The 25,642-nt window shown below is 26.9% G+C and overlaps 14 protein-coding genes and 1 non-coding gene across 15 annotated transcripts; 9 read left to right on the top strand and 6 right to left on the bottom strand.

The window, feature by feature from the left end:
• Positions 1–11: 11 nt before the first annotated feature.
• On the bottom strand, positions 12–1,772 carry VNE69_10034 (trehalase; the record flags this gene model as incomplete). The annotated part of the gene is made up of 1 exon (XM_065474755.1): positions 12–1,772. One exon carries the CDS (start codon positions 1,770–1,772, stop codon positions 12–14), a length of 1,761 nt encoding a protein of 586 aa, XP_065330827.1.
• A 1,487-nt stretch (positions 1,773–3,259) lies between these two features.
• Positions 3,260–3,562, top strand: VNE69_10033 (uncharacterized protein; the record flags this gene model as incomplete). The annotated part of the gene is made up of 1 exon (XM_065474754.1): positions 3,260–3,562. The coding sequence occupies one exon, from the start codon at positions 3,260–3,262 to the stop codon at positions 3,560–3,562; it is 303 nt and encodes a 100-aa protein (XP_065330826.1).
• A 178-nt stretch (positions 3,563–3,740) lies between these two features.
• VNE69_10032 (tRNA pseudouridine synthase PUS10) lies at positions 3,741–4,655 on the bottom strand (the record flags this gene model as incomplete). Its single annotated transcript, XM_065474753.1, has 1 exon — positions 3,741–4,655. One exon carries the CDS (start codon positions 4,653–4,655, stop codon positions 3,741–3,743), a length of 915 nt encoding a protein of 304 aa, XP_065330825.1.
• A 68-nt stretch (positions 4,656–4,723) lies between these two features.
• VNE69_10031 (V-type proton ATPase subunit d (VATL2)) lies at positions 4,724–5,677 on the top strand (the record flags this gene model as incomplete). Its single annotated transcript, XM_065474752.1, has 1 exon — positions 4,724–5,677. The coding sequence occupies one exon, from the start codon at positions 4,724–4,726 to the stop codon at positions 5,675–5,677; it is 954 nt and encodes a 317-aa protein (XP_065330824.1).
• Positions 5,678–8,334: 2,657 nt separating this feature from the next.
• Positions 8,335–10,200, top strand: VNE69_10030 (ABC transporter; the record flags this gene model as incomplete). The annotated part of the gene is made up of 1 exon (XM_065474751.1): positions 8,335–10,200. One exon carries the CDS (start codon positions 8,335–8,337, stop codon positions 10,198–10,200), a length of 1,866 nt encoding a protein of 621 aa, XP_065330823.1.
• A 2,932-nt stretch (positions 10,201–13,132) lies between these two features.
• Positions 13,133–13,591, top strand: VNE69_10029 (regulator of ribosome biosynthesis (RRS1); the record flags this gene model as incomplete). Its single annotated transcript, XM_065474750.1, has 1 exon — positions 13,133–13,591. The coding sequence occupies one exon, from the start codon at positions 13,133–13,135 to the stop codon at positions 13,589–13,591; it is 459 nt and encodes a 152-aa protein (XP_065330822.1).
• A 53-nt stretch (positions 13,592–13,644) lies between these two features.
• On the bottom strand, positions 13,645–14,274 carry VNE69_10028 (palmitoyltransferase; the record flags this gene model as incomplete). The annotated part of the gene is made up of 1 exon (XM_065474749.1): positions 13,645–14,274. The coding sequence occupies one exon, from the start codon at positions 14,272–14,274 to the stop codon at positions 13,645–13,647; it is 630 nt and encodes a 209-aa protein (XP_065330821.1).
• Positions 14,275–14,428: 154 nt separating this feature from the next.
• VNE69_10027 (ricin B lectin (RBL2)) lies at positions 14,429–15,853 on the bottom strand (the record flags this gene model as incomplete). Its single annotated transcript, XM_065474748.1, has 1 exon — positions 14,429–15,853. One exon carries the CDS (start codon positions 15,851–15,853, stop codon positions 14,429–14,431), a length of 1,425 nt encoding a protein of 474 aa, XP_065330820.1.
• A 182-nt stretch (positions 15,854–16,035) lies between these two features.
• VNE69_10026 (uncharacterized protein) lies at positions 16,036–16,446 on the top strand (the record flags this gene model as incomplete). The annotated part of the gene is made up of 1 exon (XM_065474747.1): positions 16,036–16,446. The coding sequence occupies one exon, from the start codon at positions 16,036–16,038 to the stop codon at positions 16,444–16,446; it is 411 nt and encodes a 136-aa protein (XP_065330819.1).
• A 152-nt stretch (positions 16,447–16,598) lies between these two features.
• Positions 16,599–16,934, top strand: VNE69_10025 (uncharacterized protein; the record flags this gene model as incomplete). The annotated part of the gene is made up of 1 exon (XM_065474746.1): positions 16,599–16,934. The coding sequence occupies one exon, from the start codon at positions 16,599–16,601 to the stop codon at positions 16,932–16,934; it is 336 nt and encodes a 111-aa protein (XP_065330818.1).
• Positions 16,935–17,228: 294 nt separating this feature from the next.
• VNE69_10024 (transcriptional activator SPT7) lies at positions 17,229–17,804 on the top strand (the record flags this gene model as incomplete). The annotated part of the gene is made up of 1 exon (XM_065474745.1): positions 17,229–17,804. The coding sequence occupies one exon, from the start codon at positions 17,229–17,231 to the stop codon at positions 17,802–17,804; it is 576 nt and encodes a 191-aa protein (XP_065330817.1).
• A 115-nt stretch (positions 17,805–17,919) lies between these two features.
• On the top strand, positions 17,920–18,573 carry VNE69_10023 (ribosomal protein uL16; the record flags this gene model as incomplete). The annotated part of the gene is made up of 1 exon (XM_065474744.1): positions 17,920–18,573. The coding sequence occupies one exon, from the start codon at positions 17,920–17,922 to the stop codon at positions 18,571–18,573; it is 654 nt and encodes a 217-aa protein (XP_065330816.1).
• Positions 18,574–18,921: 348 nt separating this feature from the next.
• Positions 18,922–19,004, top strand: VNE69_10901. The gene has a single exon. It is a non-coding gene; the product is annotated as a tRNA-Ser (tRNA).
• A 1,037-nt stretch (positions 19,005–20,041) lies between these two features.
• VNE69_10022 (putative SP-containing protein) lies at positions 20,042–20,818 on the bottom strand (the record flags this gene model as incomplete). The annotated part of the gene is made up of 1 exon (XM_065474743.1): positions 20,042–20,818. The coding sequence occupies one exon, from the start codon at positions 20,816–20,818 to the stop codon at positions 20,042–20,044; it is 777 nt and encodes a 258-aa protein (XP_065330815.1).
• A 2,153-nt stretch (positions 20,819–22,971) lies between these two features.
• Positions 22,972–23,748, bottom strand: VNE69_10021 (putative SP-containing protein; the record flags this gene model as incomplete). Its single annotated transcript, XM_065474742.1, has 1 exon — positions 22,972–23,748. The coding sequence occupies one exon, from the start codon at positions 23,746–23,748 to the stop codon at positions 22,972–22,974; it is 777 nt and encodes a 258-aa protein (XP_065330814.1).
• Between the last annotated feature and the right edge of the window lie 1,894 nt (positions 23,749–25,642).

Here is a 25,642-nt window from a genome sequence, read left to right as displayed (position 1 = left end):
ATTAAAAGAATTTACTTAAACCTCAAATTCACGTCCCTTTCTAAATATTCAACTTTTTTGGTTAGATAATCAGAAATTTTATTATAAGAACCCATGTGATCGAATTCTTCCTCTAATTCAGTCTTAAAAATCTTGATTATATAAATTAATGTACCATTAGTCCATCCAAACCCATTTTGAACCGGATATTCTCCACCTTTGCCTTCTTCTCCTAAAAATAAACAGTTATATTTTTCGAAAAACAGTTTACTTTCAATAAATTGTTTTTTTACGGACATATAATATGATTTTGCAACATGTAGCGCCATAGTTCTTTCATTATTTTTCAAAAGAAAATCAATAAAAAGTTGTGTGCATGGTGCCCAAGCATTTGGGAAATCCCATTGGTGTCCTGTAATATTTCCATCATATTCTCCACTGACAGGTATTCCACCTTCGTAACCAAATAATTCCTTTTTATATTTTAATAAAATAGAATATTTTTCGAGTGGTTTAATATCAGAATTCCAATATAAAGGATAAATATTCGATATATAAAACCGTGAATTAGTGTATTTCTTGTTTTTAATATTTAAATCATTAAAAGTTTTTTCTTTATTATTCCATAATATATCATTCATTGCCTTTTTTCTGTTAAGTATCGCCATCTCTAGTGATTTGATCTTATTGCAGACATCTTCTGTTAACTTTCTTTCGCGTAAAAGTTTTACGAATATTATTTCATTGCGTAACATTATTGAATTTAAATCAACAGGAATAATATTTATAATATCAATAGTATGAAGATTTTTTCCATCAAGTAACCATCTAGAAGAAAAATCCCAACCAGATTCTGCTCCACTGGCTAAATTGCTGTAAATGTCTTTGTTCTTTCCCGACTCCACAAATGTCATTAGATCATATTTGTAAACCTCTATTCTTGGAGTATTTTTTGTTACTTTGTACAAATTTAGAGTATGATTTTTAAATGTTACTGATCTTTTACTCATGAAAAAATCATATTCTATCAACGCTGCGTCTAGTCCTTGGTTTATAATGAATTCTTTAATTTCGGAATTTGAAGTTTTATTATATATGGCGTTTAACATATGTGTAAAGTATGGAGGCTGTGTTCTGTTTAAATAATATTTTCTAGTACCATTTGGTATAAATCCCAAGTTTTTAATTATACTGACGAAACTCTTAATCAAATCAAAAGCTTCATTTTCCATGTCGCATTCTAATAGCCCAACAATTATCCAGTAAGTATCCCAATAATACATCTCATTAAACCTTCCTCCCAAAACACAGATAATACCGTCAAATTTAATAAATGTATTTTGGTCTGAATCTTCTAAATGTTTGTATTTTTTAAAATATTCTTTGTAAAGTTTAAAAACTCTACAACACATAATTTTTTGAATTCCCTCGAGTGATAAAATCCATTCTGGTACGTCGGTCGTTATATCGACACTTTCAAGAGAGTCTATAGCTTGATAAAAATATTTTTTTTTCAATATTTCAACATCCTCTTCCAAGTGCTGAATTGATTTTATACCATCTTTTAGAAAGGTTTTCTTTATGGTTTTTATGTTAGTTTGATGTTTAGTAAGTATTTCTTGTTTTGCCATCTCCAGCTCTTCTAGGTTACACGAGAGTTCTAGATCTACATTATATTTTAAATCTTTACTTTTGTCAAAAAAGTTCAAGAGACATATAACATCCTGATAAGTTTCGCTATTTACAATAGTACCTAATATTAAAGTTATAAAATAAATTATCTTCCAATACATTGGGGTAAAATTAATTTTAAAAATTTTAACAAAAAAATTCAAATTGGTTTGTTTGAATTGATTAATAATTGATTTGTCATTCTGTTTTTATTAATTATGCTCAGAGTAATTTGTTGGTTGTAATTACAAAAAAAACCTTGATTTACTGGTCACCTTTTATAATCCATTTTATGTCCATTTGTTTGTTTACAAATATAAAAAAAATCTGTAATTAAAAAGTAGGACACATTTAACTATTCATAATATGATGTGTTATGAAAACATGAAATTAATTTAATACGGCCGTTAAAGACCTTTTTTTAAGACAAGAAGAATTTGAATATTTTTTGTTCTATATCGACATAATCTTATCATATCTGTGATGTGCATCACTATATCACATAAGAAGCTGCCAATACTATCAACAGGTTAATATCTCGAGTGGCCTGTAAGAAGAGTCACACAAACAACCAACAAATGAAAGTTGGAGGTCGTACTACGTTCGTAAGTAAGCCAATGTTTGTGTTTAGTGTTGACGCAGAATAAAAAATTAAAAACAAAATATAAAAAAACTTGCAGAGACGTGTACGCGGAAATGATCAGAAGAGACTCATTAAATAATAACAATAAAGATTATAAAAAACATAATAAAGCTATTTACAAAAATAACTATTAAGAGTTTTACTATAAAAATGGACATATACCCTGGATACATGACAATACCTACGCCAGTTCTTTGTATATGATGACAAAAACAATAACGCATAATTATTGATACACTTTTAATCTTTATGTATTATATAATTGCATAAATACATATGTAATATATTTTTCTAAAATCATTGTATTCTTATCAAATTTTAGATCATAAATTAAACGATTTTTGATGAACTATTTCGAAATTTACTTATGAGTCACATGGTTTTTTGTTTGCTAGAATAAATTATGTTAGGTAAAATCCCTAAGTTAATTATATTGTACAATTTTTGTTCTCATAGCTTGTTGCTTATCACAAGAACTAATTCTTAATTAGAAACTAATTATGTATATGATGACATTTAGAATTTTGATAAATTAAATATTTAGTATAGTCTCGGGGTGATTTTCTATAGCTTAAAGAGCTAAGGAGAGCAACCAAGTTATATCTAAAAAAACATTCTGGACAATATTTTATCATTGGTAAATGACAACACGTTGTTTGAAAATTAAAATTATTTAGAAGCTAAATCCACCTTAGAATATTGATTTAATAATAAAAATTATTCAAAATATCATTTAAAGCTTAAGCTTTCATGTTAAGTGGCTAAAAAATAAATTCTACATTTTTCTAAACATTAACTTTCATATATTTAGTATTAAAAATAAGGTTGAATTTCTTTTTTTGGAAACACAATTTCTATTTGTTACTTCATAGCAAAAAAGTTAAAGTACTAACATTTATATGTCAATTACAATTTAAAACATATTTTTTTGTTTGTTTTATAAAAAAAATATTTGTAAACAAATAAATGCATGCAGGACACGATCAAAAAACATTAAAATACAATATCAACAACCTTAGTCGAAAGGGTGAAGTTTATGAAGTCTCATTTGGACAAAAAGAGCCCGTTAAACAAGTGATTATACCTAGAAAAGAAGTTGAACAAAAAATCACCAAGGATATATTTATAAAAGAAAGTGTAGAATTGGAACCCGAAGAAATGCCTAATGAAGTGATATATGAAGAAGATTTAGAGGCCAATAGATCCATATTTTATAGATATATAGGAAAATACTTTTTATGTTTCCGTAATTTTCAACACAATCAATAAAAAATTAATCATTTTGTTAAATTATAAATATTTAATCGTTTAACATAAGATAAGTTTATTATAATTACTTTATAAGCATACATATACAGTATATGATTTATGATCCTGAGCAATATTATTCTTAAGTCAAGTAATTATAATAATACCATTTTGTATAAAACAAGTGTTAAGTTATATTTTATTTATTAATTATTAATTTAGGATCAATTTCCTTTTTTTCTACTTCTAACACGTCCAATTCCAAAAGATCACAAATATTCGTCTTACTTGAAAGTGAAGGACGAGTTCTTCCCAAATCTCCATGTACGAATTCCTTGATGTACGCACCCGCTGACGCCCTAAGTACAATCCTGTAGTAAAAAATATCTTGAGGAAGATCTTTAATGTCAGAAATTATATCTTTAGGATCCTTAATATGTTCACTCTCTAATATTTCTATTTCTTTATTCCTAACTAAATTTGCTCTTCTATGTAACACTCTCAGTGGTGTCTTCTGTAAAAGTTCATATTTTTTATTAAATTGAAGTTTTTCTTTACTGGCGACTAATAATTGATAAAGTTTTCTCTCATTTTTCTCTCCGGTAAGAATAAAATTTCTAATTTCTTTGGTCACTAACATCATGTTCTGTAGTTTCACATCTTTGTCCAATATTAGTGGTATATGAAAACTATAAAAATTTCTTTTTGGTTCAATTATTTTTAGAAGGAAAGGCCTTCCTCCAATCATTTTCACATCAATGTCTTCTCTTCCTGATGGTATAAATTTTACTTCTTTGCTCTGATAATATTCTTTTATTTGTTTAGTAAATTCTGAAACACTTTTTTTACATTTTAATTTTCCAGAAATTCGTAGTGGAGTTTGTGTCATTTCTCTTGATAATTTAATATATTCTCCGTATATGAATATTGGACTATTTCTTAGTTTTATTTTTTCCTCGTCTATTGTTATTTCACTGTAAAAATTTTTATCAATATCCCCTTGTATTAGATGAGCTTTTAGAATTGTCTTAAGAGATTCGCTCTTGAAACAATATATAATGTTTTCATGTATACAAGTCTTATTTTCTTCTATAAATTCCTTAAGTCTATTCAAATGTTCATCAAATTTATTTTTTTCATTTGCCGTTATTTTGTTTATTTCCATAATCGGGGCCCTTTAATATGAATTATGAGTTTGAAACCACAGAAGAATACGGTTATTTGATCTCTTCTATCTTTGGTAAGAAGTTGTGTCTCTACAAAGAAGAAGATTACAATAGTCTGAAGCAATGTGAAAATTTAGAAGAATTTTCTATCAAATTGATGAAAAATTATAAATTTATAACAGAAGACATGGAATTAACTAAGAATGAAATCAAAAAAAGACTTAATATGACTTTATTTTATGAATATAAAAGTTGTCTAAAATCTTGCCAAACTGACCTATTAGAAATTATTTTAAATTACTGGATTGGTAGCCACAAGATACATAACTTTTTTTTCTTATTGCAATCTAAAATAGCAGATCCCGATTTAGAAAAATCTTTTGAAAAAATCGAGATTGGCCATTTTGATGCTTTAAAAACTTTGAAGTTTTGTAAAGACATGCACGACGTGCGAATTTACTGCGTAGAGAATTCTTTTCTTAGGAATTATTTTTATAAATTGAAATGGGCTACAGAATTTAAAGATAATGACTTTCAGAATTCTCAAGCTTTATTTTTAAAATATCTTATGGAAGACACTTTCTTACAATTAAAAAATAGAGAAATTTTTATGAAAGAGATTTTAAAGACTGAAGCTGATAGATACATTGTTGATCTTACTATTAACACTTTAAATATAAAAACTGATAGAAAAGCTTTGTTTCCTGCTATTACAAATTTTGATGGCAGGACTATTGATTCATTTATTAAGGCGGAGACTATTGAAGATGTAGGAAGATTTAAATCCACAGATTTTATTGAGAAGGAATTAGAAAGATACCGGGAGTCTTTTAATATTCACAATGATGTCACATGTGTGTATTCATATCTTAAACTCAAAGAGCAAGAGATTAAGAATATATTGTGGATAATAGAATGTGTATTACAAGATCGTAGATCAGAATTAGAGAATATATTTGGTAATAAATAAAATGGTATAGAATTATAATTTATATACAAAAAGCTTATTATAACCTTTATTTTCTAAGCTTTTTGGTAATTAGAGGGTCGACATGTCAAAAATAAGAAAAATTCTTAAAAACTTATGCATATTTATTTTTTAGAAATGCATAATCCTCAAATATTTCAAATTATGACTTGACAAAACAATAAAAGGAAAAGGTGAAGTATAGTTGACAAATCTTATTTCTACTTAGAAAGTAGGAACAAGGATAGAAAGAGTAGAGTGCAGTAAAGGCAAGCACTTTAACCAAACAAAATATCATTGAGAAAATTAAAAAATTGGAATAGCAGGACTTGTCATTATAAGACATTTAAAACTTAAAAGAAGCACAAAAAGCTTGTTTAGATGATGCAAAGAATAAAAGATTGTAACTTATAAAACAACTTTAGAATGGGTTGGAAAGACTTCAATGAGAAGTAAATCAAATGAAAGCACCTTTTGAAGGTAAAAAAGAAGTCAAGCAATTGTGGGCAACTATGCCTAAAATATAAAAGTAGCATGTGAATACATTTTGTTTGAATCTTTATTTTTATAGATTATTAAAAAGTTATACAATTCTTCATATTTATGATTAAAATATCAGAGTATGCTTACCGCAACAAAGAGTATAATCTTACTAAATCATACAGCTTCTATGTATAAATATAAAAAAAAGCAAGATAGAAGGTCAATCTGTGTGCACTTAGATCAGTGGTCTAAGACGATGCTTTCATTGAGTAATGGTTGGGTAGATCCGAGAAGCACTACTATTGTTTCTACTTTCATGATATAATTGGAAATTTTCGGATTATAAAAATGTCTACTGTAAACATTAATTTGATTTAATGAAACTTCTGCGCGTCCAGCCATGGGGAGATTAGCATCTTGTAAAGAAACGTACCTTAAGGCCGAAAAACAGTATCCTCTTTGCGCGATTTAATAAAACATAAAGGCTTTTGATGGGTACTCCCCAGTAAGAGCCCATTTTTGATACATCTTGGTGTGATCCTAGAGCTAACTAAAAGACTAGACGAAGTAAGGCAATAAAAGGTCTCGTAAACTCCTTTTACGAGATTCTATAGCATTTTTACGAAACTAGAGGATGACTGGTGGTCAACACAGCCCAATAAAAATGCCGGGCTAGTGATGTGGCGGTATAAGGAGCCATGTGTCATAAAGATGATTGTAGGAACCTTTTAGCTAGTACGGCGATGTTTATCCTCGGGTTATTAAAACTATGCCCGTTGATTATATCCGCTTTGGGGTCACTCTGGACGCGATTTGAGGTATAAATGGAAAAATGTTATCGAGAGCCAAAGTCCAATGGGTACGGCGGAGATTGTTGCACCGGCAAGTATATTGAAGAAGTAATAGCGATTAAGAATCTCATAGTACCAATTTGACAAAGACCACACCTAAATCCCTCTGTTACCAATGTAAGAGTTTCCCTTGCCCTTGCTTGCAAAGAAAATTAAAATATATAAAAAAATAATAATACACTTGTTTGTTTATACTTATGAGAAATTCTGTTTATGTAACTTAAGATATCTTAAATAATTTATAATTCCTAATATATTATTATATTATCAAACTTGACTAAAATGATTTAAATTTGGATAATAGAAAATAATTTAAATCTTTTATCTAACAGTAATTATTAGTATGATAAAATTGTCGAGATTGTACGGCAAAATAATGTTTACTTTGTGTTTAGAATCTTTTTAAATAAAGTTAATATTCTGAAACTTTCTTAAGTGTAGTTTAGTTTATTATCTCAGAATAAATCATTTTTACTTATCAACTTATATTTTATAGATTTTATACCCACGTCAATTTAATTAAAAAATTATATTCTAAAATTCATTAGTTATATTAGGCACATCTAAGATAAACTATGTGTCTAAGTGAACCTCATATTTTCTTTAATATTGTCTTTTCTGGCAGTTCCCACGCTAATATTAGATCAGAACGTCATCGAAAGAGTTTGTGAGTAATTGATTAAGTTTTTAGGAGATTAAATATATCGCAGATTATATTCCATTTTAAATAAATTTTAATCTCTTTCATTCAAATATTATCGTTTTGATGGTATTTTAAGACGGTAATAATGTAAAACATTCTACATATCATACTATAGAATATTATAAGAAAGAAGAAGCCTCTTATAGTTTATATCGTCAAATTGGTTCTGAGTATGGCATTCATGTATAAACCCCTTTTTGGTGGTATTTACTTGATTACACTAATTACAGGAAGAATTATCTTTTAAATCAATATTAGTAGCAAAAAAAATTAAAATACAACTTTTTTAATTTGCTTTTTTGCAAGTTGCCTCAACATAAAACAAATATCCTCTGATTTATACGTACAGCTTCTATACAATAAAATCAATTTTACTTTTTAGTAAAAGGATCAGTTTTCGTTTCTAAAAATGATATTTTTTCCAGAAAAACAAATCTCGCAACTACCGTTTACGGTTAATGGTATACTCGACAGAACAAATAAAAAAATATATGAGATAAAATTGTAAAAGACAAACATTTTGTTAGAGGTTTAAAGAAGTTTAGCAAATCAAAAACATAAAGATTTAATTTAATTAATACTCCTTTTTTTCATAATAATATGAAATCTAAGACAGTCCTAAAATGCAAAGAGAAACCAAAACACTTCAATTTGAAAATCTTTATTACGACGTACCAAATGTCGATCCAAATATACATGGTCAATACGCTGAGATTTTGAAATCCTTATCTGGTAAAATTGAGTCTGGGAAACTTACAGCCGTACTTGGCTCTAGTGGATGTGGTAAAACTCATTTACTTAGAATGCTTGTCGGAAATATTAGTGAAAAATCAAAAACATATGGTAGAATATTATACAATGGCGAAGAAAGAGACCCAGAAGAATGGAAACTGAAGTTTTCATATGTTCCCCAAGATGATGTATTTTATCCTGACTTGTCAATTTATGATCATATGAAATATTATATGTCTCTTGGTGAGGCAAAATATTGTGAATTTGACGAACGTAAAGCCGACAAGATACTTGACGGATGCGCGATATTGCACAAAAAAAATTGTCTCGTTGGAGCACTTTCAGGAGGTGAACGTAAAAGAGCTTTGATCGCCATATCTATGATTAATGATCCAGAAATTTTGATTTTAGATGAACCTACAACTGGGCTAGATTCAAATACAGCATTAAAAATTATTTACACTTTAAAAAAATATGCACAGGATCATAATTGTATGGTTATATCTACAATTCATCAACCTGGTGCCAGTCTTTTCAGCTACTTTGATGATTTAATTGTATTAGTGAAATTAGGAGTATTTTATATTGGGCCATATAAACAATTAGAATCTTTTTTGGTTGAAAATGGGATCTCTACAGAATCAGAGTTATCGCTGCCGGAATTATTGCTCGTTATTATATCTGATCGTTCCAAGTTTCCCGAAGCTAAAAAAAATAAATCGAATGTTGAAAATATAGTTGAAAAAAACAATGCAACATGTAGAAACGAAAATACAGCTGTAATATGCAATAATTACAAGACTCTTGTTTTCAAACCTAAATTATATGATAGTTGGAAGATAATGAAGTATGCCGTTACGACTAAAAGTAAATACAAACAACGATCAATAAGTACAGGCAGCGCGGCGATACTTGGAATCATAGCGCTTTTTTTTGGAGCAATAGGTCTTTACAATAAGTCTTCTTCATCTGAACATTTGGATTTTTATGATGAGTTGAAACAATGCTCTTATGGTGAAATCTTGAGTTTCAGTTTTGGTGTAGTTAATCATTTATATCATGATATTGTGTCTATTTGGTATTTATTTCCACAAACGGGAACTTGTAAAGACGAACAATGTTTTCTTCTTGAATATTTAAACGGCAAATACACATATGGTACATATTTTATGGCAATACTTTATCATTGTCTAATTAGAAATTTCCTTTTCTTTTTTATCAAATTCTGCATTTGTCTTTTAATTTTTCGAAATATCTTATTTCATCCAATAGTGTTTTTAGTTTTCAGTATTTCGACTGCTATATACATTTTTTTGTCCACTTTCATATCTATTTTTATTGGATACAATGCCAAGCTTTTTTTTACATGTTTGTTTATACAAAGTTTAGCAGATGTTATTATTGGCAAAGATTTACTTGAACTGGAATATGATGGTTTCATTTATTATTTAATATCAAGCATCCCAATAATCAATTATAGACTTTTTTTGAGAATGAGATGTTTTGGATTGGCTGAAAAATTTAGAAATAAGACTGCAATTTGTGAATTTTTGAATGAAACATGCGTCAAAGAAATTATTAAGAACTCATATGAAGAAGGTGCAGCAAATACAATCATTTACAATACATTCGGCAAATGGGCAGATTTTATTACAGTTTTTTGTATGTTTGGATCTTGTTTATTTTTGATTATTGTCTTAACACTACTTTATAAAATCTACAGGATTCCTAATATGAGATTTAAGTTATCGAAATAAAGTTTTCGTTTTTATTTTATCGAAAAATCATGTGATATTTTGTTTTTACGTTCTTTAAATTAAATAGCACGCTAAAAATATCATTTTATTGTCTAAAAGGTTCAATTTTATTTTTTTTATTAATATATATGGATTGTCGTAGCCGATCAAGCACTAACCGAACGTATCTTTTCAAATGGACAGATTTGATTGGCTGCAAAAAGTTTCTATATTGTAAAATGATGATGGAAAATACATATAAACTTTTATACATAGATGTTTTGATACAAGTCTACTTATATTCTTCTAATATTATTAATATATATATAAATATACTACGAAAGATATTATTGTAAGGAAAATATGCATGTAGATGTAATTATTATCGCAAACCTAGTTGGATACTCAAATTGATTAAATTTCGTTCTAACATACGATAATTGTTGTTGTAAAAAACATGCAGTAATGGAAGATATTTAAAATATATCAAAAAAGATGTTAGTAAAAAATATTAAAAAAAAAACAATAATATCATCTAAAAATAAAGATCTAGTAATAATTATAGAATAAATTTGACGTCTAGACTATAAGAAGTACTCTATTCGACACTAAATTTTTTTTTGCAGTCAGTTTTAAGTATTTATATTAAAGTTGCTTTCAACAGTAAAGAATTAATTTTAATGAACATATTCCGTCTATAAATCATGATAATGTGTAGATTCTTAAAACCTTCCTCATAATTATAAATTTTTTTCCTTCTAAATAATGTTTGTTATAGATGTGTATACATTATTTTACGGATAAAAAAAATAAAAAATACTTACAAGAAGTTTTACCGTATTTATATCTAAGACTGTTTCAATTTTACAAATAATGTATATATTTATACAAGTTATAATATTAATATATATGTTTAGTCTAGAACAACATAAAATAGGATTTAATTTTAGGTTTATATTTTAATACTAAATCGCATTACTCGAAAAAAAAAATTTATTTACAAAAGAATATATTAATTTAATATGTTGTGTAAAATTGGTGTAGATGTCAAATGTCTATGTTTATATTTTATTGTAATAGTGCTGAAATGGAATTGAAAAGAATTATATTGAAATAAGCATGTAAATTTAAAAATAAAGAATATTTTTTCGTCAAATTCATAAAAAAATTCTTCAGAATTTTTAAAAATAAATTTAAATGATATTATACAAGGTTAAAATTACCTCTTTGAATTTAAAACAAAACAGGCTTATTTTATATCTTTTAACATAGATTTTAAACAATTTTTTTTACAAAAAATACCATTTTGGCATAAGAAAAAAATTTGAAAAATTAAAACACGTTCTTTGTCTATTTAATCCAATTTTGTTTAATGACGCTATTTTATTTCGATATACGTTTTTTATATTTATATATCTATTTAAAATTTTTTGTTGTCGTTTCTGTCTATACAAGTGTTAAACAACATCATTCTACTTAACATAATAATATAGATATAAATGCACAGCGAAGTTGTACTTTTATGAATGTACCTAAAAATACAACACATTTTCATCTCTAGAACCAAATTCTGCTTAGAGACGTTATCCAAGAACCAAAAGGAATTTCATTAAATCTCTAGACTTGACCTTAACTTGAGTATGTATAGGTCTGCCATCAATTAGTGCAAAATTTTTTCTTTGCAGAATTCAAATTAAAGTGGAATAGTAAACTCTTTTCTGTTGTCGCACCTTAGTTTGCTAGGAATCCCATAGAGGTTGAATTCATTTTCTAACTTCAATAACTCTTCTAAAGCTGACAGAATTTCATCAAAATCCTTACTTCAGAATAGCACCTATGGTTGTTAGTAACCATCTCATTTCTTGTTTTTATTGGCATAGAGCCTCAAATATAACACCACGGAGATAAATTCTAGAACGATCTTCATGCTAATATGTGCTTATACGTGTGCTTCGTTCGTTTATAAAGTTTGTGGTAAAAAACGTTGCAATTTTTGAGGATTTCTCGCATAATAATTCTTGGTATATTGAAAAAATTACTGACATAACTTAAATAGGAGGTTGTGTTTACAGGTTTTTGTTTATTTAGTGTTTGTAGTTCTATTGTATAGATTGTACAATACATATAATAATTACACGGTTATGATCGTCATTAATATCCCGAATGAAAGTATATTGTCACAAATAGTAACTTTTTAAAATTCTTTTAACTGACACCACATCTGTCTATCGACGATCATGCTCAAATCATCTCTTGCGGTATTTTTACATTAAAAAAATACTCTGATTAGGAATTAATTATTTTCATAATATGATAGTACAATTTTTTTTTTATTAGTCTTTTATTTTGTTAAATTATAACTTTGTGTTTTTTTTATCATAGAGTTATATTCTGTAGAAGTTAAAACATATTTATTGTATAAAAAAATGTAAATATGTGATGATTGAAGTTTATTTTTCAAATAACCTAAATTTATCTTTTATTAAGATCAAATACAGATTAATGTTATAAGAAAAAAAAAGAGTAATTAACTAGTATGGCTCAGCAGCCTTTTGCTCGAGACTACAAATAAGTGCTTTAGCTTAGGAATTACATGGAAGATTTTTAAATTAATAGTACAAAATTATTTGGATATATAAATTGTTGTTGATTTTTTATGTCCATATTTTCATATTAAATAAATGAAGACTTATTTAAATCAACAGGTATTATAAAATTTGACAAAATGAAAACCAAAAATGTTATTAATTACATGTCTTTATATTACATAAAACAGCTAATATTTAAGCACATTTAAAGTAACAAAATCATTAATTTTATATTGAAATGAGCACGCCTTTAGATATTTTTTTTGAATATATAGTTTTTTTTCAAATGACAAATATTACTTTCGAAAAAACATGTTTTAGAGCTTTTTATCTCTTTAAATTAATTTGCGATTATTTTTTAACCCATGAAAGCTTTATTAAATTTTCTTACCGTCAAAAACGACATTGAATTTCCAGAAAAAGAGAATTTCCACATTGAAATCAACAAAGAAGCTTCAAAAATGATATTTTACATGAAATGTAAAATAAAAGAACACAAAAGCGTCCAAAAAGATCTCGACTTAGTATATGTATTGGATAGCGCAGATTATAAACTTCCTTTACAATATTCTGAAAATAATACTAAAACAAAATGGGAAGCATTTGCTCTTAAAAAAGGAATAAAAAAGAAAAAAGGAACATTGGTTTACGACGAGGAACTAAAAAAATATGTTCCGAGATTTGGTCCATATTCTAAAAAAAATTTAGTTATGAAATCAGCTATAATAGAAGGAGAAAAATCATACAATGATTTGAAACGTGAGAAAAAAGAACGAATAAAACGGAATGAAATGAATAAAGCAGCAAATAAAAAAAGAAAATAAAATTGACTTTAAAATTAATATTTTTTTTATAGACAAAGTTAACGTTTAATTTTTCAAGTTGTTTTAACCGATCTATAAAACACAGGACACAATGTACAAATCCATCCATTTTCGACAATTTTTTTAATATTTTTCAGTCGCAAATCTTTTATATCTATATCTTTTAATAAATTTGCAGTAGTTTTATCAGTTAAAATGAGCAGTGTAACCCAAATTAATAAAAATCCACTAAGAATACATGTGAAATTGTAAAAGAATGTTAATTCTTTGAGACCACCAGTTCTAAACATAGCAAATAATGAGTAAATAAATAGGAATAATACAGTAAGATACATGTACTTAAGATTATTTGATTCGATACATTTTCCTGTTATAACGCAGTGATGGTCTCGTTTATAAAAACATCTATTACAAATTTCACAATGTACACTTTGGCGGCCACTAAGCCGATTACATTTTTTACAAATCCTTTCTACTGTGTTAAAGTCTATGTATTCCCCTGGTACACATGTAAGTAGAGAGATATAGTAATACAAAGATAATAAGCAGAAATACAATGGGATAATTTTATGTGAAGAGAAGATTGTGTCATAAATCGACAACAGATAAAAACTGACAACGAAAGATATAACCAGAAATTCTAATTTCTTTGTGCATTTGTTAAGTAAGTGATGCATTTCCATGAGAAATTAGTAAAAAAATAATATTTAAATAATTAAAGGAGTAAAAAATTTTATTGGACATTAAAAAGGAGTAAAAAATAGCAAGATCACTTATTTCTAAATAAATATATTAACCAAAATTAAACGTTCTACAAAGTAAGTCCATTTTTTAATATCAAAAGACCACACTATTCATGCTACAAATTACATCTTCTAGATGATCATTTGTATTACAACCATTATCATAGACATTGTATTTTTTGTGTTTTTTATTTGGTCTTTTAGTACTATAATCTTCACTACTATCTGAACTGTCACAATCACTGGATATATCATGTTTGTTCTTTTTATACCTGTAAATAACCTTACCGCCACTGCCTGACGGACGCCTTTTCAACTGTGGATAAATTTTTGCCATATTTTCAAAATTAACATCTCTTCTTGGCATGTTATAATTATTAGGATCGCCGTATGGAGGCAAATTGAAAGTATTGTTTTGGGGATATATTGGTCTGACATTTTGTGCTGGAAAAAGTTCATTATATGATGGCGGAAATTCTGAACAATCAGGAAAATATTGACCACTGGATGGCCTATAAGAATTTCCTCCGCCATAATAATCATTTCTATTGCCATAGCGTGGATCTCGTAAGCCATAAGAATCATTTCTATTACCATAGCGTGGATCTCGTAAGCCATAAGAATCATTTCTATTGCCATAGCGTGGATCTAGTAAGCCATATGAATCATTTCTATTGCCATAGCGTGGATCTAGTAAGCCATAAGAATCATTTCCATAGCGTGGATCTCGGCCTCCATAACGAGGATCTCTTAAACCATAAAGATCATTTCTGTCATTGTTATATGATCCCTGTCCTCTGTAGCCCGGTGCTCCTCCAGGAGATATAAAGTCACAATTTGGATCATAGGACTTTCGTCTTGATCGATTAGATGAGCCAAAATCCGAATTACGACGTCTCAACCCTCTTGGCGGTGGTATAAATATACCACCATCATCCATTCTACCAATACTATCTGGTCTCCTTGATGACGGATCAATCAATCCATAATTATTTTCATATAGTGGATTTCCTTGTTGGTCCACACCTCTTCTAAGATTTACAACTCCTCCATGTCTTTCTACAAACTCTTCAACGATGCCTCTGTCGTAATCAGGAATCCATCTAAATAACTGTTTATCATCATTATTACACGTCATAGCTCTCACATATCCCTTATCTTCCGTTTGAATACAATCTTCTTTAACTACTATTTTTATCAAATTTTTTGGTTGTAATGAAAAAATAAATTTTTCACTTTCCCATTCTGTTGCCTCGTGTGAAATTAATCTATGGTCATTTGTCCACCAGTCTTTGTCGATTACTTGTTTTTTTTTTCTCGGCGAAGGCATAATCTTTAACTTCCAAGTTTCGTCACCTTCTCTTTGTTCAATTTCAAATGGCTGAGGCATTGTATGTCTTGGTAAAAGTCTAATATGATCAAAGTCAAGTGATAGAAATTTCTGTTCTCCTATTGAGTACAAATAACCTTTTTCTGTTAGTTCAACAGCTATTAGTGTATTTATGAATATAAATATCATTTTTTTAACGGGCAATGTAAATTAAAAACAGTTTTTTTTGACGCTGTTTCAAATGTGTTTTAGAAATTGATAAATAACCTAATATACGATTATTCAAATTAATCAAATAATTAAAGTTTTTTTAATACTTTATTTTCTCATTTAAATAAATTTTTTAATTTTAATTTTTTCTATCCCTTGTTATGTCCAGCAAACTAAAAAGAAATAAATCAGTTTCCATTGAAGATGACAAATCCGCTGCTCTATTGCTCAAATCATCAATAGATCAAGAAGACACTTCTTATTTATCAGAATATTTATTGCAAAAGAATTCGCACAGACAATTAAAATATCTAGAAGATACGGATTTAGAAAATCTTAGTGTACTTTTACTAGATTTTTTATGTACACCACAACGACTTTTAGCACTTGAAATATTAAAAAAATTGACCAATAATAAAATTTTACCAAGTTTGAAACAAAGAGCTCTTGAATTTGATAAGTTGGTGTATTTAAAAGGGAAAATAGATTTTATAAAAATGAAATGTACGAAAAATGTGAAACATAAACCAGAGATGGAAATTAACTTAGAAAATATTGAAAATAAAGAATAAATTTTTTAAAAAAACATAGCGTAATTTTTAAAATATGCAATCTTTTTTCCTCATACAATTGTGTTTTACATTTTTATTTCTTACATTGTTTTACTTTGAAACATATGTTACAGTAATAAATATAAATAAAATTTTTTTCTATTGTTTTCAAAATGGCTGAAAATGAACAACAATCATCTGGTGAGACACAAATTGGTGGATTTGGAATTAAAAAAATCATTCTGGCTGCAATTGTAATACTTTTAGCGATAGTATTATTCCTCGTTGTAATTTTACCACTATTTTCAAATGGCGATAGTAGTTCTGGTAAAGATACGGGACAGGCTGCAGGTGCAGGTGCAGGCGCAGTTGAAGATTCTAATAATCTCAAGAGTAGTAGCAGTAAGAGCAGTAAAAGTAGTTCATCTAAGGAAGACAGTAAAGAGTCGTCTAATCTAAGAAATTCCAAGTTGACAGAATTAGCAGAAAATGCTTTAATAGGTAATTAAAATAGTTTATAATATTTACAAATGTTAAAATTTTGCTTTACATTCTTCTATATTAATTTTATAGTGTTTGTTATTTTTCCGTTAACCCTTTTTATATGTTTTACAATATTATTGACAACAAGAAAGTCTACACTTTAAACCCAGAAGGATCTGAATCAGCTCATCCTGCTAAATTTTCACCAGAAGATGAATTTTCCAAATACAGAATCATTATGAAAGTACGACATAACATAAGACCGTTTAATAAAAAACCATAATTTATTAATTTCTAACTGAAATATTTTTTTTTACCCCATGTCAAAAAAGATTAATAAATGTCTTCTTTCGATTGTAGAAATTACACCGTACATATACAAATATTATATTCTTCCTACTAAGATGAATGACATCTTGTCAATTATTAAAGGATACCCACAAGCACATATTTTTCTTAATAAAGTTACTAAGAAAGAGGCGCCAGATTATCATTTAATAATAAAAGAACCAATGGATTTGGGAACAGTACAGAAGAAAATAGGGACTTATAAAGATTATGATGAATTTAAGAAAGATTTGGATCTTATTTGGAGTAATTGTTTGCGATATAATGCGGGACCGTATTTTATAAAGTGTGCTAATACGATGAAGCGGGCAGTCGAGAATGCGGAGATTTCCCGACTTCCAGTTGAAAAAAATAATTTTTTTTTTGATAAAATTTTTGAAGGACCGGGTTTCTGTAAAATAGAAGGACTAGATCATGTAGTTTGTAAAATATTAAAAGAACAAGGATGTGATAGAATAAATAAAAGTGCGCTTGATATTTTAGTAGATGTATATAAGAAGAAAATAATAGAATTAATTAATAATACCAAAAAAACAGACAAAATATAATTAAAAAGTAGAAATAACCTACGTGCTTATTTTAACAGTAAACAATACTAAATAAAAATGACTTTTTTACACAATATTTTTTCGCTTTTTTTCTTTTAGTTTTTTTTACCCCAAAATGGCAAGAAGACCAGGAAGATGTTACAGGTATCTCTCCAAGAAAGCATACCACAAATCAAGATTTTGTAAATCTGTACCAGATTTAAAAATCAAAATCTGGGACTCTGGTAGAAGAAAAGCCGAAGTCTTAGATTTCCCAATTTGCATTAATTTGATAAGTCACGCCAGAGAAAATATTTCTGAGCAAGCTTTAGACGCGGCTAGAATTGCCGCCCACCACTACATGGTGAAGACAGCAGGAAGAGACAATTTCCATTTGAGGGTGAATGTTTACCCATTCCATGTCTTAAGAATAAATAAAATGTTGAGTTGTGCTGGAGCTGACAGGCTTCAAACCGGTATGAGGCAGAGTTTCGGAAAACCAGAAGGCAGAGTCGCCAGAATCTTTTTTGACCAGATCGTGATGAGCATTAGAACTAAAAAAGGAAATGAAGCAGCAGCCATGGAAGCATTAAGAAGAAGTAGACATAAATTCCCTGGGAAATATGAAGTACAAGTAAGCAGTAAATTTGGATTTACTGGACTTTATACAGAAGAATTCAATAAACTTAGAGAAGAAGGTTGTTTACTAGCCAATGGTAACACAGTAGCAGTACTGAAACAAAAAGGACCAATAAGTCAATACATGAAGAAACTTGAAAAACAGCTTTAAATTAAAGAAATTCATTGAAAAATATTTATTTTTGCATTATCTGTTTTTGCTATAATGTTCAATTAAACTTTGTCAAAAATAATCTACTTAGAAAATATGATCTTCTTGTAATCGAGAGATACAACAAACTTATTCTTGTATTTTATAATATTAATTATGATTTGATGAAAATAATTATATTTTCAAAAGAGTGTTAGCTATCTTAATCATTCTTAGATATTTATGATCCAAAATAAAAAGTAAACATGTCGAATTACTTACTAATTGGATCAAAGATATCAAAAATATCTTTTTAAACATTGTTAAACACACATGAAATAAAATATATATTGTTATTTTATTCCGCGAGGCAACGTGGCCGAGTGGTTAAGGCGACGGATTTGAAATCCGTTAGGCGTGTTCCTGCGTTGGTTCGAATCCAGCCGTTGTCGTTTTTAAATTTTATGAAATTTAGAAACAACATGTGTTGGAATTTATTAATTTTTTATGTATTGTATGACTTTTAATATTCTATACTTTTTTAATTTATAAAAAATAAAAAATTTAATTATTAAATTGAATTAATATTTTACACGAACACATGAGTTAACATAATACATTTATACAGAATGGATGTTCTATTATGTCATAAAACAGTTAGTTTTATTCAAAATCTTACTTCAAAACTTCTATAGTTTTTTTCGGCAATTAGGATTGCAAAAAATGCATGTTTTTATAATGATAAATATCAGCATATGTTTATATTTACGAAATTTAATTAATATCTATTAATCTATTTGGTTAATTCCACTGTAGTTTATATACACATATAGATGATTAGTACTTTGCAATATTAATCATAATGTAAGATAATAATATATTTCTGTGCATATTATAATTGTTTTATTATATAATGGCAATATACTAAAACACTACATTATTAGAACTTGGCTCGCAAAAATAAAACACTTTAAAATTAATATCTTAATAAATTAGATAAAAAATTTACATAGATCGAATTTACAGAATTTAATGCAAAAAGCTCAAACGAACCGATGAATTTGTAAAACATAACAATTATTTTTTACAAACACATAATCGTTTTATTAATATGATTCAATCCTAATAAATTCGGCAATTCTTACAATATAATTTAACTACAAACCTATTTTATTTAAAAAAATCAAAGCTGTTAGAAATCTTTAGTAGGAGTCTTTAATTAAAAAAATTTATTTTGAACACATGAAACAAGATATATTGTATTTTGTCAATTAATTCTCCTCAAACGAATTGCACAATGGTTACAACAAAGACCACTTGAACAATAAACAATATTTATTACATATATTGATAAATAAAAAACTTCTAAAATTCCATAGCTTTTATTAAATTTAACAATATTAGTATTTTACATCATGCAAAACAACATAAAAAAATACTCCGTCATTCGAAAAAAGCCGAATAAATGTTATATAAACATTTACTTTTTTTAATTAATTTCAACATTATTACTTGCAGGTTGGGTCGGAATGCCCGAAATATTCAGGTTTTTAAAAGTTGAAGAGATTACATCAAATTCATTGGTATTTTCTAATGGTATAAAAGAAGACCTGACATATCTTGACTCATAACCTTTTTGACTGCGTCTTATAACAAAATCATTTTTGGGACCAAACGTCATGGTATACTCTTGATATCGTTTTGCAATATAAATTAATTTTCTCAATTTCAAAGGATTGAATATTTGCATTACATTCCATTTACACATTCTATCCATTTTCACATCAATAGTTAGCTCCAGAAACATACGAAGATCACGCAATGAAAACTTACTTTTTTCCCAATTTATTCTTGCTAATGTATAAACCAATTCTCTGGTTTGTAATGCCATAATAAGTATTATTTTATTGTAAATTTTACGTTTATAAACATGCATTCTCTTGCCATTACTTTTTATAAGAATTCGATAATATTTAGAGAAACGTATTTCATCATATGGAACTTTTTTATGATTAAAAGTATCATAAAAAACGTTGGAAAAGCTTTGGCTTAAAATTATTGCGTAAAAAACTTCTTTGGCTATATATTTGACTTTTGCAATATTGGCCTTGGTGTATTTTTCATTAAAATCATTATAAAAAAATATAGGACAGCTTTTTACGTCTTCTTGTTTTGTTCCATCGGTTGATTTTAATTGCCGCGGCAAAAATATTGAACTTGTTTTTATTAGTTGAAAACTAATATACAACAAAAGTATAGAAAACATATTTATGGGTTAATATTAACTATATTAGATCAAGACTGTTTTTAATAAAATCTCTTATCAAAGATTTACATTTTTAAATATACAAGCTCATAAGCCTAAGATTTGAATATGACAAACATAAAAGGCATTATTGTATACTAATTTATAAAAAGATTTAATTTATAGTCATTGTGCTTTATGATAAATCTACATCAGAATAGTATTTAAACCTATAGTTGTATTTTTATCACCTTACAATAGACAAAAAATTTCCCAATTTGGATTACACATGGGGAATTATCTATTTTGAATAATGTAAAACGAAGTTTTCAATTTTTTTATCCTGTGAGTGAATAGTGTGTTTCTGTAAATTTGTTACTTATTTCTATGTTCGTAGACCATATACAAATATTTCAATTTATCATTTTGATTAATTAAATATAGAAATACAATGCTTTAAAATTAATACTAAGAGTTAAAATGAAAAATATATATTTTGAAATAAAAGAATAGATTTCCCACGGGAGATTAATTTAGCTATCAATACACTTTAAGTACTGGTTAGATTATATTTTTTGTTTTCACCCTAATAGAGAATTTTCAATGATAAAAAAAAGTTAGTTATTGAATTACCTCGCCTTGCATAATATGTTTAATCTAAATTATAATATTTTCTTGTTATAAGAAATGAAAACAACAATGATATAAGTTGTCATTTTTTTTAAAAATATATTAAATGATAAAAAAGACGCAAAATTTTAATATACTAACATTGATTTAGCTTGCGAACTATAAGATGTTGTGTTTGTGGGGGGGGACATGGACACATTTACATTTAACTGCGATCTTGCAGATAAACGAAATCTAAAACAAAAATAAAACAAAAATACAGAAACTTGTTAAACGTTGCAGGGTAAGTGTAACTAAACCATGACTTGGCTATTATTTGCGAAACATTTTTGAAAATTGATATTTTGCCAGATAAAAATTTATGTTGCTTCTCTGACTTAACAATTTTTAATAAACACAGGGTTTTTTTTCTTATTACATCTGAAACAACCCACGAAAACTTGTTTCTTCACGAAATTTTACCTAGCACTCAAATTTCCGAATAATAAAGCTTAAAAGTTTTAATTTAATAAACAAGTTCCCCCCTAAGGTGTTATATATTACATAACAGAAACACTAGACTTTAAGGTCAAAAAATGATTTACATTTCCTGGTAAAACCAAAACTATGAAATAATAAGAATCAACTCATGTGTATATGTTAGTAATATAAAAACCTCTAAGAAATACCATAAATTCCTACTTTTTTTATTTCATGGTATTTTATTACAAAAAATAAATAATTTAATAATTTTAAACTTTTACTATATTTAATCTCTGCAACCGATCTTTTTACGTATAGTTTTTTTGTTACAGTCAAGCGTTTGATGATATTAGAATAATAAAAAAAATATTATATTGACATTGATTATGTTGTCAATTTCATTATGAATATTTCCTTAACCTGAATTTTTTAGAAATTATAAATCGTCTATCGCTTTGTAAAATATATATCGTGTTATAATAGTAAGTATTTTTTAATTATTTCTCTGCGAAAGCATTTTTAGAATATACAGAGCATATTTTAGACACTCAACTAAATAAATGTTTTTGAAAATCTCAAAAAGTCAGATTCTCATTAATATTCAATACTAAAATTTTTTTATTTGTTTCAAAAATGCAATAATGGTCTATTTATAAAAATACTACCATTCATGTGTTATTTGGCCAGTAAAAAAGGTATTAAAAAACCTTGCCTGATATTCATTAAAAGCGGAAATCATTAGATAAAAGAATCATTTTTCTAGCATAAAAATTAGATCATAAATACCTTCATACATATTTTAGTTAAATATCTTGTTTTAAAAATAACTACAATATATACAATTATTTTATAGCGAAGACCTTCTCAAGATATTATATTTTTTTATTTAGGAAAAAACAATTTCATATAATAAACAACGCGTATGTTTTACATTTGATACCAATATAATACAATTAAAAAAGACTAACAAAGCCAAAAATTTTTTTTTGAGTCTATAAAGATTAAATTACTTTTAACAATGACAAATATAGATAATTTAAAAATATTACGTAAGATAAACATAAATTAATTTTTGTTTTTTTTTAATTACCAATATAACTACTCGTATTAGAAGGCCTTGAAATATTAGAAATATTAAGATTAAGAAAATTTGAGAAGATCGAATTTGTATCAAATGTTTCTTTGGTTGGTATAAGAATTGACCTGGTATTTCTCATATTAATTTTCTCGCCTCTCTTTAAAGCTCTTATTTCCTCTCCAGGATAAGTTAGAATCCAGTAATGTTTCGACTGTTTAGCTACATCAAGAAGTTTTTCATACTTTTCAGGATTAAACACTTGCTCTATTTTCCATTTACAATCTTTATTCACCTTAATATCAATGGCATAATTCATCAGGAGAAACATATCTTTTTTTGAAAACAAGCTCTTTCTCCAATTTATGCCTACAAATGCATGGACTAGATCTCTAGTCTGTAGTCCCAACGAAGCTACTAATTTTTGCAAAGAATTAAATCTTCTGATATGTAATTTATAGCTATGTTGGTTTACTAATGAATTATAATATATCGAAAAATATTTTGATTTGGTATCGAGTATTATAGGTCCAAAAATGTCTAAAACTAATGAAAAAAAATCAAAAGACCTAACTATTTCTTCAAATATTTCTCCCGCAACCCTTTTGAATTTTTTCCTATCTTTTATAATGAAATTCATATCAATATTATTTTTTAATACCCAAGGACAATTATCTAAAGAATCTAGTGAAACTTTCCCTAAAAAGTCTTTAGTTCCCCGCTTATTTTCTGGTATAGACCGTGAAAGTTGAACACTAAGACATAATAAAAAAATAGCGAACATTTAAGGGTCAGTAAAAATCATACTTTTTTAATAATTTAAATTAACAATTTTTACTAAATTCTTATATAAATGAAGAAATAATTTTTAAAGGGATAATATTTGTTGGCAAAAGCATAAGGACTTTATATTAATAAAATATGATTTATGAATATCTGATCGACGCGGTAAAATTTAATTAATCAGTTAATCTATTCCAATTTTAAGAATATATCGAAAATAAGTATATAATCGAACTATTGATAAAATAAAATAATTTCTTTTAGCAAACACACTATAGCATAAAAGATGTAACTAATGTATCTTTCATATAAATTATAAATGTAGTATTATTTAGAAACTACATCCTAGGGTTATCAAAAACACAATGAAAAAAAGCAATGTTTTATCTTCATTGTAAAAAAAAATTATTTATAATAGTTTATTGAATTCTCATTAATGTTTCTAAACATTTATACATTTTTTTCGGTATGTCAATATATTCATTAATAGTAAGTTGTTTTGTGATAAGGATTAATAATATTTCATAATTTATATAAATATTTTTCACCTTACAGGGAATAAGATATTTGATCATTTTAGATGATGGTACAATGAAATGAGTTTTTTTGTTTTAATAAAATGTTTCCGAGTGTTAATATACAGAGCTATATAATTACATCCCATACCCTAAGTTAGTAATTCACCTTTCTCTATCATTTTATAATCACTTAATCGATATGGATCTTTTTTTTTATTTTTTATTTAATAATTTTTGTCAAGAAAAAATTGTTACAATATGAATGCTATGAATAATTATAGTTTCATCTCTGCAAAATTTGAATAAAATATAATATTAAAACTAAATGATAATATATATATATATATTTTATGGTTTATATCTTAAACCTCATCCAATGAGAATATTATGATTATACGTATTAATTATGACAATTTTACCAAGATGAAAGTTTTACCCTGGCGCAATGTAGTCAATTTGAGGAACTTTACAAAAAATTTACATGTAGATATGCTAAATGAAAAAGACTAATTTTAACCTATAAAATGAATTTATTTGCGTTTTTCGAAATTTATATATTAGCAAAATGCATGAAGATTATTTTTCGCAAAATTATATTCACATCACTCATACATTTAAGTCTCAAATTTACATCCTACAATTTTTCCTATAAATTTAGAAATTTACAATTAAAATCTAGTTGTTGTGAAGTATAATGATTACAGAAATTTATGTTTATTTGCAAAACTTCACCTACAATACTATATTGATAAACTAGTAAAGAGATAGTAACAATTGATTTAATAACTTGTTGTATGCCTAGGAGACGTAGACCCAATGGAAATAAAATATAATAGGAAATTTTATCCTTAGAAGTATTCATTTTAATATATGATGTAGTTATACATCTGCTTATTTGACATAAAAATTTGTACCCTCCAAAATTATGTTATTTATCATCCGGACGTGAAAGATATTATTTTAAAGATTCTTATTCAAGACTTATCATTTAACGCCATTTACACTAATTTTTTCTTTAACGAATTCATCGTCAATTTATGTCGCATCTTAAAATTTCATGTATTGTGATATTTGATAAAAAGCAGAAGATTTACCTCTACATAGTAATTTAATAATTTATAAATCAGAAATAGACACATACACAATTAAAACATGTTTTCCCCGCGATTTATTTTAAAATATAAAAATGTATAACATAAATAAAATTTTTTTAATTGTAAAAATTGTTAAATTAATTTTGGTATTTAATTTTCGATGAATTTGACAAATTCGAAGTATATAAATAAGTAAAATTGCTCTGCTTGGGATTATTAGTGGTTGTAAAGGATTTTTCTAAGATTCGTAATATGTTAATTTTTTTTAAGGAACTTTTTAGCT

This window comes from Vairimorpha necatrix, chromosome 10 (assembly GCF_036630325.1).
Source record: "Vairimorpha necatrix chromosome 10, complete sequence".
NCBI lineage: Eukaryota > Fungi > Microsporidia > Nosematidae > Vairimorpha > Vairimorpha necatrix.
The sequence above is the reverse complement of the archived record's forward strand: the minus strand, read 5'-3'. Positions and strand labels throughout refer to the sequence as shown.